Source organism: Gallinula chloropus (genome assembly GCF_964237585.1).
Source record: "Gallinula chloropus genome assembly, chromosome: 6".
NCBI classification, from domain to species: domain Eukaryota; kingdom Metazoa; phylum Chordata; class Aves; order Gruiformes; family Rallidae; genus Gallinula; species Gallinula chloropus.
The window spans coordinates 15842372-15859658 of NC_140091.1; the positions used below are offsets into that span (position 1 = coordinate 15842372).

The following is a 17287-nucleotide window of genomic DNA, read 5'->3' on the forward strand; positions in this document are numbered from 1 at the left end:
ATGTATGTGTCCACAATGGACTAGAATAAAACAACGTTTAAGAAAAGGAGACGTATTGTACTGTGGCATAATTCACTTTTCACACACAAGCTATTGCACATTTAGGAGCATTAGCCAGTATTGCTCCTTACTATTGTGTATATCCAGCTTTCCTTGGGATGGGTTTTTTGCAGTGCTGGTAGAGATCGCCAAGAACACTAGAGGTCCTGAAAAAACCCACGTTCAGACAAAAGCACCAACAAATTTTTATAGAAATACTTTATGAAAATTGTTGTAGTCTTTTCTTTCTTTTCTTTTTCAATGCCATTTCTCCTCAGGAGCAAGTCTTTTTCTTCCTGAAAACCAAAACCTTTAAAGCACCTTTAAGCAACACTGTTCGAAATGATTCTTCAGTTTCCTAGTAATTTTTGCCAGTAATGCATCATTATAGTTGCATTCAATCTATGCAGCAATTCAATGTTGATGCAAAAAACCCCAGACAGAAACCTCAAAGGAAGCATACAGAGCCGCTTTCTATGAAGTGCTGCTGCCCTGGTTTGAGGCGAGGAAGTGCATTAACTTGAACAACTGGAAGCTGATTAGTATCCTGAGTGTGAAAAAAGAACTGCGTCTTATGCCAGCTGCCATCTTCAATCTGCAACACATGGAAGCAGAGTATTAGATTCATACAAAAGACAAATCATTTCTTGTCCCTAAAGTTCCTAAAGAAACCGTGATGTAACAAGTGCTGTTTCTCCCATGTAATACCACAGGCACTCTTGGCAAAATTAACTTAAAAATCCCAGCCAGGAATCCAGCAGATGCAGACACAGTGTCCCGGCTCACAGCACAGCACTTGTCACTTTGTAAGCACTTCTGAGCTCATGCAGACACAGATTTCTTGCTAAAACCATCTCCAGTTCAGAACAGTAGATCTCAGGTTATGAATTCCACAGGCACTCGAATGACCTTGTAGGCCCTTGAAGAACAGACATGGGGAACGAGAGCTGCATTTTCCCTATGAACAATGTATTGATTATTGTCAGTCTTTAGATATCTCAGTAAAAATCTGATACCTCAATTAAAAGTATCAAATAACGTTTATAATATTGTCTGAGTCTGGGAGCATCTTGATGTTTGCAATCAGTCCATTTTTAAAACCCACCACCACTGAAAGGTGAAATCCCTGCAGAGAGAGAAACATGAGATGCTGCAGCAGCTCTGTACAACACAGTCTCTCACAGAAAGAACAAGAATTTCACACAAAAAAGGCGCTTCTCAATAGCCATCACTGTATGCCTTGATTTTTCAAAGGGATTAACCAGTCTCAAACAGACAGGGAGGTAAGAGAAGGGGCTTCAAGGTCCATACCTTTGCTACATAACACAGGCAACAGCATCTCATTAGCACACACTAATAAATGTTGGAAGCGTAACAGCTTCCAAGGGCCTCAATAAAACCACTTTCTGTCTTGAAACTAAAAATCTCACTCAACAACCCTGTATCAATATGGAACCAGTCTCACCTTTTGTTGTTGTAAATGAAAGTGCTTGAGGTGCTTGACTGCTGTATTTCATAGTGTTCTACCAAGACATTTACAAAATGGCTCAGATCTTGGTGAGTGATCTGATAAGCATTAGAAAATTAATAAGCTCTTCCAATTTTTCCTAAATGCAAATATGGTTTAATATTTTAGTTAGCCATGGAGTCCATTTCTAACCATCATTATTTTATTAAATGACCAAACAATTGACTCAGGTTAAAAATATTTAGTTTTCAAAAAATAATTTCCAGCCTGTTTGAACCTGAGATTTTGTGTTAGCTAGCCTCAGCAGAACTCTTACTGAAGCCTAAATTTTCATTCTGAAGGTAACTGTTCCTAAAGTTTCCTGGAGAACCTCTATTTCTGTTCTGATCTCTCTCCAGCATCTCAGACTCTTGCAAGTCGTGACACTGAATGCAAACAGGAAGTGTAGATACCCTGTGTTACTGCAATTGCTTTTCCATTTGGCTAGATATTGGCTGGCGTAAGGAGACATATTCAGAACAATGTAAGAAGTAAGCCTCAAGGGATGTGAGTCAAAATGATTGTTATTTATTTTCAGAAAGTTAATAGTGTCTAAACAGTAGCACCTATGGTTGGAATGATGCTATTGCAAAGAAGTATTTACCGTGCATTCATCCATAAGAACCTTCGGTTCAAGTAGCGTATTTGCTTTAAATATTTGACCGTTCCATCCTTTGAAGCTAACAGATGTTCTCTGGCCACCTGCTTTATTTAACCTCCACATTGGTGTGTTCAGACAATGAACTGTGATGCTATGGGTTGCTTCTGAGCTCAGTAAATGAAGGAAGTTCATCTGCACTTTTCCAACGCCGAACTCCAGCTAAGATCCAAGAGAAATGCATTGTTAGGCTTACAGCTGGACTGTGCTGTATGGCCACAGCAACACAAACCAACATGCACACACACGTGTGGTGCCCGGGCATGGGAGCATGAACACACACTTATACATTGGGATCAAAGCCAAAGAGCATGATTTGTATTTCTCAGGAGGGCTTTAGTAATCACTATAATAGAACCTATAAACAGAAGCTTTTATAGGACATTTCCAAAGCTGAAATATAACTATTACTAATTCTTAAAACATAGTTGAGACACAGCTGGGCAGAAAACACTTTTTAAACAAGGAAACAAACAAATGATATTGTGATTCAAACAAAGGTATTACAAGCAGCAGTGTTTTAACTGCAGCCACATAATTTTGCTGTTGAGTTGTCTTAGACTACAGGTTCTGGTAATATCTACATTACATTAAAACAATCCCATAATCCATAAGCATACTTTGATTTTAGGCAGAAAATATATTTACTCATTACTCAACAGTATTTTCTCCAAGACTAGATCACATTCAGGAATCTTCCAAATCTAGGAATGCATATGGGAACTTTATGGTATTTCTGATGTTCTTCAATGACTACAGTGTATATGCAAAGCTCCACAAATATAAGATGTCAATTGCTAAGGGTTTAAGGGCTAGATGTAAAGAGGAGTGTAACTCATCCCTTTGCTGCCCTGAGTGATGAGTTAATGAGACAGTTTACAAGCATTTCAGGCTTCTTTTTAAGCTCTGTATAGAAAAGTATAAAGCAGAACAAAATAATTCTTTCAGTAAAAGAAAGCGAGTAAATAAACTAAGTGAGAGTAACACAAAGATATATTGTCTCCATAAAATGCATTACCTCTGTAACAGAATATATAACATGGCCTTTCACAGAGATGTATACTGGAAAATCACTGAATTTAATAACTTTTAATGAGGCAAGTAATAGGCATTCATTTGTTCAGAGTTCCAGCACAGATACAGTCTCTCTGGAAGCGATGCATACCTTTGTCACAGACAGCGGCGTTAAACACGTCTGACCACCTGCAGTGAAGTTGCAGAAAACTTCAATGGCATCAGAAGGACAGCCAATATTTGGGTCAATCCAGTATTTTCCTATTAGTATATAATCCCAGATGGAAAATAAAACCAAAATATAGTTGTTACTAAACAATTTGCTAAAATATTCAATTTAGATATTTAGATATTCATATATCTAAGATTTTCTCAGCATAGCTTCACTAGGAAACAAAAGAAAAGGAACATGATATTATAATTCTACTAATTACAGCTAATGTGCGAAATAATTATAACCATTAAGCTCTGATTATATATACAATGACTTCAAAATACTGTCATAGTTTTAAAAATGCTTTCTCTTTCTACAGCTAAATAGTGAGAACCAACAGTATTTCCAGTCTGTTCTTTCTCCATTAAAATATGGATTTTAAATTTTTTTTTCCTTTCGGCTTAGCATCATACAGAAAATATATTCAGGAATGTAAATTTTCCATATAAATTCTTTTGCTCTCAAAGCATCTTTAAGATCCTTTCTTTCTCCAGGATCTTTCTCCTATCAGACACTTCTACATGGCATATCCCGGTGACAGTAATAAGGTGGAATTTGCCATTGTGAAGCTATTGGATTTCATCCAATAAAAGCAATGGCCACTTGCAAACTGTATAGGGATTAACTTCTCTTAATTTATGGTCAAATATGGGCGAGCCCATGCTCCACAATTTATATGGGTGTATATAATCCTCTAAAGTGGAGGACTGTGTCAGTGACCTCTGTGGCACTAAAGGACTGAGATTTATTTAGGAGAGCACAGTTCTCATAAGGATTAGGCTCATATCTGCTACAGTCTCAAAGAACTGACCCATCCTTACATATGCGACAGAACAGCGATTTCCCTCTAATGTCTAACTTCATTTCCCATCTCCTTCTTAGCTTGTTAATGCTCATACTTGATAATAGGGATTTTTACAAGTAGTTTTTATTTCATTAGCCACTCAAACTGAATTATGTCACAGTATTGGCATTACATGTTTAATTTGAAATACTGATTCAGGATCTTCTGGAATACGCCACCTGTCAGTGCACATGATAATGGTAGTGTATTTTATACAGGTTTCTCTTCAGGAATCTAATCCACACAAAATTAATTGCAAGATTAGCTATAAACACTTGGGAAAATTTTAATCACAAAATCAGATTCAGTTTCAAGTTTTCAGCACACTTTTGTTTACTTATATGCAATCTGTCTCTAATACCTAATACTATTAAATAGCAACATACTTTCATGTTTAAAATTCAGAAGTTTTATCTTAAATATACAGATAGTTATGACAGGGACATTGCAATAAAACATAATAAATCCATCAAACCACACATCAGAATTTTGATGTAGACAGTAACATTTGGAAGCCTAGTTGTGCTGGAGCCTTTATGAAAGCAGACACTTACCATCTGACACTTTACGTTCACAGTTAAGCAAATCCCTGCAGATGCGTGCTGGGTTATCCCGTGTGCCAAGAGGGTTCTTGATGCTGTGCAGTAAATTGCTAAGGTAGTGCAGCGTTTTGAATATCTCTGTACTGTGATCTAGCAAAGTTACTTCAGTATTCTGGTATTTCTGCCAGGGCCATCAGCAAATGTGTTACCACAAAGTAGTATAACAACAGGAGTATATGCAGCAAAGGTCCAGTGGCCAGTGAATAGCCAGATAGAAGCAAAGTATTTATAACACGTGTGATCAGCCATATAAAACAGGATAAGAATAACATTTCCGATAAACAAATTTACCGGAAAACAAGTAGATTTTATTGAAATTATCAGAACAGTGAAGTTACAGGCAGGTTAAGATCACGCAAATACATCATTATGACATGTTGACATAAAAAAAATGTGGATACAGGAAAAAAAAAAAGAAAGAAAAAGGAAACATTAGCGCATTTTAAAAGTATACTTAGCAGTTTCAGATTTTGAATAGAGAAATCTACTCTTAAGCTTAACCTAGAAAATATATGCAAATCTATTTGACTTCACCCAAGGAATTTTCTTGCAATCAATGGGAATACACACTTGCACATATATCAGTATGTTTTGGATCAAGTCCTCATTATCTGTGCCTGAACAGGTACAGTCCATTACGTGTGATAGTCCCTAAATGTCCATTACTGCCAAAATGACGGTCATGACAAAAAGGCAGTAATGCTGCTGTTTTTCTTAACTTCATTTCCTAGCATGTTTAATTATATTCTACAGTAATTACTTGCTACCCATGATTAATTTTAAATTAAGTCTTTGTAAAGAAGCCCTGTCCTCAAAAAAAACCCTCCTCTAATTGCATGACAATAATAATTACTGTATGAGAATTCAACGTAAATACATTGAAATATACTACCTCCATCTGCAGGGCAGCATTTGACTCAATCAAAGCTTGAACAGCAGCATTGATATCCACTTGTTTCTGAAAAAAAACCCCGTATTTCAGAATATAAAAAGATGAACGGGAATACTGTAAACTGCAGGTGGCGAATTCTTTCAGCACTGTAGCAATATACATGACCGCTTTGTTATTTTGCCATTTTAGAAAATAATTCATTGTAAACACTTACTTTTAAAATAGGATCCTCCCTTCCATTTCCAAAGAATGCAAGCATGCATATAGAAAAAGGATATTTGATTTTTATTAGTACTCCCATATGCAATTTAATGACCATACTCATGGAACCCAGAAAGATGATACTATAATAGTTGTTACAGCCTTGTGTTGCAACTTATTCCTCCCAGCCATTTAATTTATATACCTAAGAAAACCAATCCAGGTAGGTGTGGAAAGGTGTTGTTCCTTTACAGAGAAGCACACAGACAATACCACGATTGTCCATCAGCAGCTGACAGATTGAAGTAGTCTTTGTGCTGAACAAATACCAAGAGTGACTTGACAAACTATCCTCTAAAGGAGAAAGGCCATTTCTGGCATATTTTCATTCTTTGCACCTTGTGTGACCTATATATCTGTCCCAGACAACAGGTTTGTTTATTTTTAAAGATTTAAGTCATCCACACAAGCATCTAGCTCTTGCAATTTGTTCTCAGATTACATTTCAGATAATGAGCCTGTCCTAACTGGTAGAAACCCTTAACAAACTACATGTGTGTGTGAAATAAATATGGGAGAATGTGTGTTTGTGTGTGAGAGCACACAAAATTTTCTGTTGCTATCCTTTGGAGTGTTCAAATAGAGAACAGGAGAACAACCTTAAAACCGTTTAGAGAGTGATGGAGTTAACTCATGTCAAGAGTACGAGCGTGTCCACGAGTGTTGCCAGTTGAGGACTCAACAGTGTGGCAGAACAGAACTGACAGTGTAAGACGGAAGATTAAAAAATTATTACTGTAGCGATGGAAATTGTAGAAAAATGTATTTGCATGTCATGTGTAGTGATGGAGCAAGCAATGCATTTGATGAGGGTCCTGACTTGCAAAATTCTACGTGTACATTAGGGTTGTTACAGAACTTACCCTTGGTCCTGGTGGTCCAGGTGGTCCCTGGAAAATGTGAGAAAACAAGTATTAGGTGCTTCACAAGTTTATATAAGGCAATCACAATGGAAAAATACAGATATTTGTTTTTGTGCACTTACAGGTGGCCCTGGCTGGCCCTGAGGTCCCTGAGGCCCCTAGAAGAAATGGAGATAAAAATGCAACAGTTACAGATTTACATCTCTGCTGTTACCTTTATGTATATATATTTTTTTAAATCACAAAATGCCACAATGTGTACAATGAAGATGTGACACTTGTTCTGGTAAAGCTCGAGATTATTTGTTACTTGCTAAAGTACCATGCTCTGTTAACATGTGAATATTCCTGTTAGAAGTCCAATTACTTTTTCATATTAAATTAAGGCAATATTGAACACCAAAAACAAAGTATATATATAATGTGCTATACATTATATGCATGTTGTCAATGCAAGTACTACAAGATATGAATAATCATAAAAACAGTTTAAATAATGTTATGGGTAGTTGTAAAAAAAATCTGATCCACTTTACTTCACAGCTATGTGCTAGGCATTTATTACCTCCATTTAATAGCAGTGTCAGTTTTCAGCCAGAACATACTCATTGTTTAACAGTGATATTGAAGGCTTCCTTCATATTTAAGAAGTTATGCCTTTATTTCCTCATCATAAGCGACATCATTCAAGTGTGTAGGATGATGAAGTGGGAAGGAGAGGAGAGGAGAGGGAGGAACAGCTGCTTTTCCCTAGCTTATAGTGCCTACAGTGCTCAGAGACTTAGTCTAAGTTTTAGACTTGCCTTAGGCTTGGACATGGACCCTGCCAAAAACAATAACCCCTCTGAATTATCTTTTCATTGAGTAACTATTCACATGAAGATGAAATGGTTATGAATATGTATTAATCCATGGTGATGCTTGTGTCTTCGCAAGACTCTCCTTTTCAGTCTCTACATACTCAAAGCCTCTAGGAGCTGCTGTAACATAAACAATAGCAAGAACAACTACAAGGAAAAGAATAGGTAGCAGTGCCTTAATATGAGCAAAAGAGAAGGAGGAATGAAAAGCATAGACCAGACCCACACCTTGAGTTAGTAAAACCTTTTAACATAACTGAGTTAATTTAAGCAAAACATTTTTTAGCCAGTGCTGATTGTACCAATTACTCGAGCACAATAAGGTGTTCCAGCTAAAGCCCCTGTACACCAGTATGGTCATGCTAGTACTCAGTCTGTGCCAAAAGAGAAATAATCTCATCTGACATGTCATGCTGACAAATACTGTGAAACTGATCTAGTCAAACAGGTATTAAGTTGTAAATCACTTAATATACTAATAAGAAATATTCCTGCTGTGAGATTTCACAGCAAGATCCATGTGTCACTGCGTGCTACAGCCTCCAGCAAGGGGCAGCTGGGAAAGGTTAAAGAAAGACTAGATTCAATCTGGCATGAATTCATGTATATTAACACTGTATATACATATATAAATATAAATTCATGTATATTTAAAAAAAAATCTCAAAGAGATCTTTTTTTACTCAAGTCACTAAGGCTCTAAATGTATCAGTTCTTTGGAGAATGCCAGCTGCATTTCTTACTGCCTCCAGATGCATTTGTAAGGCAGAGTGCATGGCAGCTCCTGGGGAATGCATCTTGCAGGGCACTGGAGCCCCTGACAGGATCTCCTTGTAGGTTCTTTTTACTCTGCTGAATTTGATTACTGCCCAGCTTGAAATTTTCTTTGAAAGCCTATTACTATTAAATAGGCATAAAATGTCGTTGTTATTCATCAACTGACAACAGATGAGTTTGCAGAGATGACATTCACTGTTTTGGGGTAGCCCCTCAACTGTTGCAAATCAACTGGATTTCCCAGAGCTACACTGCTGTGTGCCACCTGAGAAGGGTGGCCTCCACTTTTGTTAATCACATCAGCAGTTTGGGTGCTTTTAGGCTGCTGCATGATACCTTCAGTCCTGTGCTGATATATTACTGGATTGTCCAGTCATGCTTGGTGAAGTATGTTTAGTATAAAATGAAAGTGTGAAAAAGAAACTTGAGAAATTAATTCGGCAGCATAAGGATACATTTGTTTACCTTGTTCAGGACTTGATTATGCAAACACCAAGTCAAGGCAAGGCACAAAGTCTTCAACAGTTTGTCCCTAAGTAACCACAACTCTCTGATGAATAGATGTCCTTGTTCTGGGTGCTGAGATTTAGACATTCCAGTGGATTTTTCAGATGACTGAATGCTTCAGTTAATATTCTTGTTCTTGGCATGTGTCACGATTTTAAGACTCAAAAATCTTGGGACAAGAACAGTTCAAATTTATAGTGGTTTTTGAGATAGACCTGAATATTTTAAAAATCAAACCCTGCACTGTTCCAATGAATTTACGGTATTGAGCAAAAGAGGAATGTGATGTGTCTTGATTCACTGTCTCCTTGCCAATAAAACCCACGTGAAAAAAAGATAAAGATGCTATTTGTTAACTATAGTGAACTTCTCTTGGGGATATTGCATTTCTTAAATGCATTAAAACTTCAGAGGGCTATATCAGTTACCTTTACAGGCCTTTAAAGTATAATGAAACTGCGCGGAGTGTGTTGAAAATCCTGTAGAGATGTTATAAATGTTCTCTCTTTTTTCTGTTGCAGAGCAGCAAAATAAGGTTAAATTACACTCTCCATGGATTAAGTTAATTGCTGAATGTTTTCCTGGAATGTACAGGATTACCTTTACAAATCTACTTAATTTAGCCTTTGATCACATTAGAGTTTAAGTGAGAAAAGTGTAATTCCAGTTTGTAATAACAAAAGCAGAGAGTAGAACTGTTGGTTTTAGTGTGCTCTTTAATTCGTTAATCTCCCAATTTCATTGCTGGTACAGAAGTTCAAAGGCCAGAACCCCAATCTTTTTCTAATGCTGAAAGGTCCTGATTTTACGTGCAATAACAAATATGCTTAACTTCGAAAACATGAACAATCCCAAGGACTTCCATATTTTCCCTGACTTCTGACATTCTCCAAGAAAGAGAAAACACTTTTAAGAAAAATTATTAATGTTAAGCTTTCTCTGGCCACTCGTCATTTTGATGTTATGTTACCATATCCCATAACAAGTAAAGCCTAACAAGATCCTGCAATATCATAGTCTGATACCTAATATTGTGCGGTAGCTGTCATTAATGACTGTAAACCTAAGATAAAAGTTAATAGAAAATTACAAATTATGACTTATCTTCTCATCTGGTAACTTTTTTCACCTTGCGGACAGTCACACACTGAAACAAGTTGTTTAAAGTCTCCATCCCCAGAAGTTTTCAGGACCCAGCTGAATAAAGCCCTGAGCAACATGCTCTGATCTCAGAACCGAGTCTTTTAAACAGGAGGTCAGTCTAGAAATGTCTTGAGACCCCTTATAACCTGGATAATCCTACGGCTCTATATTGTAATTCATTATGTGACATGCCATGAAACAATTAAGACAAATAAGAAAGTAAACACATACTTTCAGAAACAATATTCCAAAATGTATTCCATATTTTTCTAAACATTTTAATCACAGTTATATGATATTTTGAATTGAAATAATTTTGATTTGCATTTTTCAACAAACTGTTTCTGTCTCAATTTTTTCTACAGAAATAGCCTACAGGACCTTCACTTTGGTTCACCACTGACCTCAACAAGGAGACATGATTTTACAATCTGTGCTTTTCAGGGGAAAAAAATTTCTTTCTAGCAATGAATATGATGTCCCTGACAAACTAAAAACTGTAACAAAAACTCGGACTGACACAAAAAAGTTAAAATTTTGTGATTCTAGGAAGAATGCCAAAATCAATTTTAAAGGTATAAATTCAAGCTCAGAACACACAATTGGATGAAGATGATTTTCCCTCCTTTTTATCTAAAAATAGTCAGAAATAAATCCTTTTCTTGGCTCCATGATATAAACTAATGCCACCATGTATAATTTAAAATTAAACATTCTTCTTCTGAAGACAGTTTTAGGAGTTTAATGAATCTTGATGAATTAAAGGATTTATTTAGGAAATAACTTCTTAAACAGCTTCACCAATAATGGAAACAGGTGGTTTGTGTTCACCATTTTGGATGATTTTTATTATTCAGTGCCAGCATTTCTAGCTCTATGCTGTCATAGTAATTCTTAAGAACAAACAGTAGAAAAAGACAATTAAGATGGTTAATAGCAGCATGAATTAAGAAATTGGTTTTCCTCTCATTCTAAGACAGCATTTGCCTCAAGAGCAGTATAATCAAAGAGCAAAATTCCACAAGAAAGATAGAGTAAGCTCAGCCCCAAGCCTTAATTCATTAAGCAATTTGAATTGTTATGGTTCAGTTTTCAAAACTTTTATAAGGCAGTTAGGTTGGAATTATACATGAGTGGCTTCTAAAAGTAAAATACAGTAAGACAAAAGACACTAAATGATTTTCATTGATGTGGAATGACAGACAGGGTAAGAGCAACAGGTATAAAATCATACTGGCCAGTTACTGGAAAAGGAACTAATTTTAATATCACAGGGATCAACTATAATTATATTCATATTTGCTGTAAATACAATAATTTAATGGCTTTTCACATAGCCATTATTAATTGGAGACTTTACTAGCTCTAAACCAATTTTTTAATAAAATCTATCATTTATTAATGTACAAAAATTAATGTAATATTCTTACCAAAAAAACAAGAGATGGGAACTTCATAACCAATCAATGCTGCCTACTGCTACTACAGCTGGCACACAGGGCATGGACACATATCCTCAGCTCTAGGCTTCTCCTGAACCTCTCCCTCTCTAGACAAGATGTATGAACATACGTACACACGCTGTGCTGTGAGGCACTGGAGCACTGACAACAAATAAAACAAAGGCTTTTTTTCTTTTAGATCTGAAACAGAACATATTTGGAGTGCATGCCTGCTATATGATCAGGGGCCATATGGCCTGGCAGCACACATGGATTGGCCATATCTACATAAGCCAACTTGAACAAGAAAAGGTCAGACTTTAGACTCATGCTACCACCTTTATGGTCAGACACTGTCCAGGAACACACCACCACTGTCACATTCAGAGCACTCGAGCACATTTAGCATAACATAGGAATAGTCTTTACACAGCCAAAAAATGAAAGCACAAAAGTTGTTTCATCTTACCATTTCACCCCTTGTGCCCTTTTCACCCCTTGGCCCCTGTAAGAAAGCAGAGGTGTTAATCCAGTATGCTTTCTAGCCACCTTGGACTGAAATAAGCAGATTAATAGCCATGAGCTATTCTGCTCACATGAAAAGCCCAGCCTCATCTGTGGATTTGCAACTCAGAGGCTTTAATTTTTGTGTACTATTGGAAAACTAAATTATTTGAAAACATCTGCCAATTCTGTATGTGGATAGCTGTTGTTTTCTTCACATCATAAATACCATTTAATTCAGTAATTTATACTGTCAGAGTTTTTCCTGTCAGTCAGCTGCATACTGTACAACTTGATCCACTGTAGCACAGTGGTGCTTTTGCGGTGGGGTTTTTGTTTGCTTGTTTTGTTTTACACATGCTGGAGTTGCTTATGTTAAGCTTACCAACATGGTGTAACATGAAGATTGTCCTGCTAGTTACTATTTGTAAATAGAAAAATGAGAAGGTGGCTAGCTGCTAAACAAATTATTAAAAACAAGGGTAGGTGAAATAATCTAATTATGCAAAAGAGAAGGGAAACTTACAAGCCTGCCAGTTGGGCCTGTTATGCCTTCTTGACCAACAGGGCCAATATATCCCTGTAAACAAACAAAGAATATATTAGTCCACCATGTTTTCAAAATGAAAAAAATCCTTTTGGTTTAAAGCTGCTCACACACAGCTCTGGCAAATATCCCAAAGATCATGGTGATACTCTCTGAATACTGAGTGCACATTGCTATAAAATCAGCAATAACACTTAAGTACTCTGATTACCAAAGACCAGATATTTAGTAAGCTACAATCGAGTATACCTTGAACTGTATTACTGCCCACAAGTACTCTTATAAGTCTGCTAAAACATTACTTTCCCATTCCGTTTCTCTTAGAGCAAACGGCTTCCTTCCAGTGTTTATCTTGTATAGGAATGTTTAGAAAAAGAAAGTAGCTATTAGAACAGGCCCCTAAAAGCTGCTGGTCTGCATCTCGTCAACTGAACTAATTCAGTTCTGTGATGGCAATGGCAGCAATGAGAGAAGAACCTTTTGGAGCAAGGCCTTCTGTGCCTCAAGCTTTTCCCCCTTTTTCACTTGATGCTGTAAGCTGGATGCACACTCACAAAATGCTAAAGATGCTTCCAACAATTTTGGCAAGTAGTAAAGTAGAATGTCATGAAGAATAAGCTAATGCAGGTTAGTAAACTTATAGAATAAAATATTTATTGAAAGAATACAGCCTATTAATAATACCTGAACACCATTCTGTCTTACTGCAGACAAAGTTTAACCCTTTTTTCTTTTGCTGTAGGACTGCTATACAATCAGCACTGTTGGTAGTAAGAAGAGAATGTCCAACTGCAACAGACCATGATACAACAGTGATAAGGATATTTGTGTAGATGAAATTATACTAGGAGAGCCACACTGTGTCAGTGCTTTTTTTTCCTTCAAGATTAAGAGCCCAGCTCAGCTCCATGTTGCAATTAGAGCAGTGTTGCAGGAGAAGCAAAGGGCTTCTAGCAGAGTCACAGACTCAGAGAGAAAGGTTTGGTTAGAGGGTTACAGCCTTGTTAGTAAGAAAAAAGATGATTCCCTAGCTAAAACCATGTGCCACTTGCAAGCCATCCTGACAATCTCTTTTGTGGAGTGAAACACTTACAACTTGGCCTGTTGGACCTTTTGGGCCCAGAATTCCAACTATGCCAGTGTCCCCTGCAGGACCCTGAAAATGCAAAGGAACAGTTTAATTTAACGTAGCCATAGCTATCCACTTGTTCCAACCACCTGTAATCAGTGAAAGTAAGATAGTTTCTAAAAGCTGTTAACAGTGAAAATACCAAACATGCTGACACAGTTCATCCTTGGGCATGGAGTACACAGTTTTGCCTACAATGTTCCTACACTTCAGATCTATTTTGAACAAGTTGATTAATTCTGTGCTTTCCTAATGTTCTCGCTCTGTTTCTAACAGAAAAGAATGAACACATACTTTTGGACCTGGGAATCCTTGAAACCCCATTAAACCTTGATCTCCATCTTCTCCCTGTAATAGGAGCAGGCATCCTTACTATTATTTCATGTTGGTAACTCTTGGACTACTTGTTATGCATCAACAGCTGTGAATACATACAGCCTGTCCTTTCAGTCCAGCTTCTCCTGCTCGTCCTTGGTCACCTTGTGATCCTGGAAGGCCTCTTTTGCCTCGCTTTCCTGGATGACCAAGAAGCCCTTTCTCACCCTGTCAATAGGAAGAGAATATATTCTTTATTACAATTATGACAGTTATAAATGTAAAGATATGTTTCCTGGCAGAAGTGTAGAACATGCTTTCACTCTAAGAACTAAACCTCTCTATTCATTTTATTTCCATCAGGAATGCTTTCAATAATTATACAGTCACTAAAATGCAAGTGGGACTTGCCTTTTCCTTGACTTGGAAACATACAAGAGCTACATGTGTTGGATCATTTCCAGTATGGTATCTTGCAGTATAAGCACTACAATTCAGAAAATGAAATACAGAACAGGCATGATAGAAGTAATTTTAAGAAGTAATCCTCTGAGCAAGGCATAGTATAGTCGAGGAACTCCTTACTGTTTGACTAAAAGTTTGCTTCAGTTCAAAGGGAAACTAGACAGGTTCATGCTGAGGACTATCAAACACATAAAAACTATGTCAGCTCAGGATGGTGCTGAGCTGCAATTAACATTGTGGATACGAACCTTTCACGCTTGCTTTGTGCTTATGCTTTTTTCTATGACAAAGAAAGACTTTTGGCCTGACTCAGTAAGCCCACTCTTAACATTTATTTTGCATTACGTAGCAACAGATTTCCCTCACCTCATCTGTCCCCTATCTTTTTCAGACTGCAAGTACTTCTGAGCAGGAACTACCTCCTACAGCTCATCGTCTAGACAAAGGAGTAAAATCCAGACTGGAAGCACTGGCAATAAACACCACAAATAGTGATTACAGTTTATCCTAAAATATTTTCATGAAAAGATAACAAAGACAGTATTTCCCTCCCACAGTTTTCAAGCAATTTAAGGTTTTAAAAAACTACTTGCCAATAAAATCTCACAGAGAACTGAAAATCATAATTTTAGATGAACAGTCCTATTCTAAATGTAGAAAATTGTCTTTAATGTTTCCAGTCTTTGCTTCTTTTGCTAATGAAATGAGTCTAATTAATATAAGTATATGCCAGTTTCAGGTACATGGAACTGCCTGGAGAATGGAGCGCTCCCAGCTTTATTTCTTTTTGACAGGGTTGAACAAGAACAATTTAAGTCCTATGATAAATGGATGCCCCAGACATGCTTGTTAGCCTCCAAACTTTGGATTTAGGCTTGAAATTACTGTACTCTGCTAATAGATTGTTTAGAAGTTCAAATAATCCAAACTGTTCTAGGAGTTATAGAAGTTTTTAAAAAAAGCAAACATTTGGCCCTAAAGCTTTGAGTGAATACATACAAAGTGTTTTGAATGTCTTCTGGAATTGGGAATAGTATCCAGATGGATGGGACCTCTGTTTTCAAATGATGTTTATAGAAACAAGGTCAACACAACTTGCAGTCTTAATCTTTAAATAAGTTTTGATGTCAATTATCCATATGATTAAGAGTTGCACAGTAGTTCCACAATCCCTGGATGCAGTATGAAGACTAAACAATATCAATAATGCTGTACAAGATCCCATGTGTGTACCTTTAGTCCGGGTGCTCCCATGGGCCCTGGCATGCCTGGCAATCCCTTGGGACCTCGAGCTCCAGGATAACCTGCCAGACCTGGTAAGCCTGAGTTTCCTTTATTACCCTTAACAAATGGAAAATAACTGATTACAAACAGAAAAGCCAAACATGTTTTTCCACTGAATGCTAAAACAGGCATATAACATAACATCAGTCAAAGCCACTTAGTGCTTTCTGTATATAGGGACACACATTGATACTACATCAAAATATATGGAAAGACAACAATTAGCAGTATCATCTGGATTTCTGCTAATATTTCAAAAGAAAAAACCCATCATACTGTGTAACAAAACTACATGCACTTTAAATGTGGGGTGGATTGCGGTTTCTGAGGGGTCAAGTTATTATAGTTTAACAAGTCACTGACTGTCAGCAAAGCAAATTCTAACCATGCCATAGCCTGCTGCAGTTGTTCAGGTCAATGCCCATCTTAAACCTTGTTCTGTCCTACACTAAATATATCCTGATGTCATTTGTAGTGGCGTCACCTCTCTAGACCTTGAAAGACTTCTCAGAGCATTCAGAAGAATCAATTGCCTCTACAGGCTTATGCATGGCACCTTCCCTATTAGCACCATCCAAAAGAGGAATAGTTACCCAGTTGGATCACCAGTTAGGTTACCAGCGATCTAGAAATAGTAAGCAATCTTCTGTTCACAGTAACTGTGCATTCAAGTAAATATGGAAGCCCTGATGGGCATACCAGCAGCGGGTTTAACCTCCCACAAGGAATCATACAGAATAGTTTATGAGACTTCCAATTTTTCTCAGAGCTGAACTTTTGCATATTCAGATTAACAGCCTTTGCAACGTTTAACTCTTTTCTAACGTTATTTTGAAGTATGCAGGAAGAAAGCACAAATCTCTGTTAATTATAGAAGATGACTCCTTGAGAGGGATCTTGCATGAATGCTGTGTGATGTCTGAGGATTCTAAGCTTATGATAATGAGCTCCTTCCAATAAAACAAGATGCTGAATTCATTCATTACAGGTGGGCTGAAAATACAGTTGAGATTCACAGTATTCATTTTTTCAAGAAGGAAAAATTAAGAAACAAAAAGAATCTTTCTACTGAGAGAAGCATTCAAAATTCAACATGCTTCTCACACTGATAATATTACTATGACAGTACACATTCTGTAGGGACTCATATACAATTACTTTACCACATAAAGGAAGATCAGAACATTTGTTATGAAGGTGTATGAGAACATCAGACTAGAAACAAAAGCAACTATTTTTAATGAAAAAGCATATTATAAGTATATGGAATTATACCAACTTTGACATGTTAAAAAATACAAAATGGAAATTTTCTAGCACTTGAATGCATCTATGGATGTCATTTTCTAGAAATATATACGTATACATTTTCTTTCTTATTTCATATGATATTGGGTTAAACTTTCATAGAAATAAATGG

At 36.8% G+C, this 17287-nt stretch overlaps 1 protein-coding gene across 1 annotated transcript in view; it reads right to left on the reverse strand.

Moving 5' to 3' along the window:
• Nucleotides 1–390: 390 nt before the first annotated feature.
• COL24A1 (collagen type XXIV alpha 1 chain) overlaps nt 391–17287 on the reverse strand; it is a gene marked incomplete at its 5' end in the record, with an annotated part of 134767 nt that continues 117870 nt past the window's right edge. Inside the window, 13 exons of the mRNA XM_084266162.1 lie at nt 391–634; nt 2151–2366; nt 3370–3479; nt 4831–4999; nt 5771–5836; nt 6895–6921; nt 7017–7052; nt 12093–12128; nt 12654–12707; nt 13768–13830; nt 14098–14151; nt 14239–14346; nt 15817–15924. Coding sequence (XP_084122288.1) covers nt 488–634; nt 2151–2366; nt 3370–3479; nt 4831–4999; nt 5771–5836; nt 6895–6921; nt 7017–7052; nt 12093–12128; nt 12654–12707; nt 13768–13830; nt 14098–14151; nt 14239–14346; nt 15817–15924 — 1194 coding nt within the window. The 3' untranslated portion in view covers nt 391–487. The remainder of the gene's footprint in view (nt 635–2150; nt 2367–3369; nt 3480–4830; nt 5000–5770; nt 5837–6894; nt 6922–7016; nt 7053–12092; nt 12129–12653; nt 12708–13767; nt 13831–14097; nt 14152–14238; nt 14347–15816; nt 15925–17287) is intronic.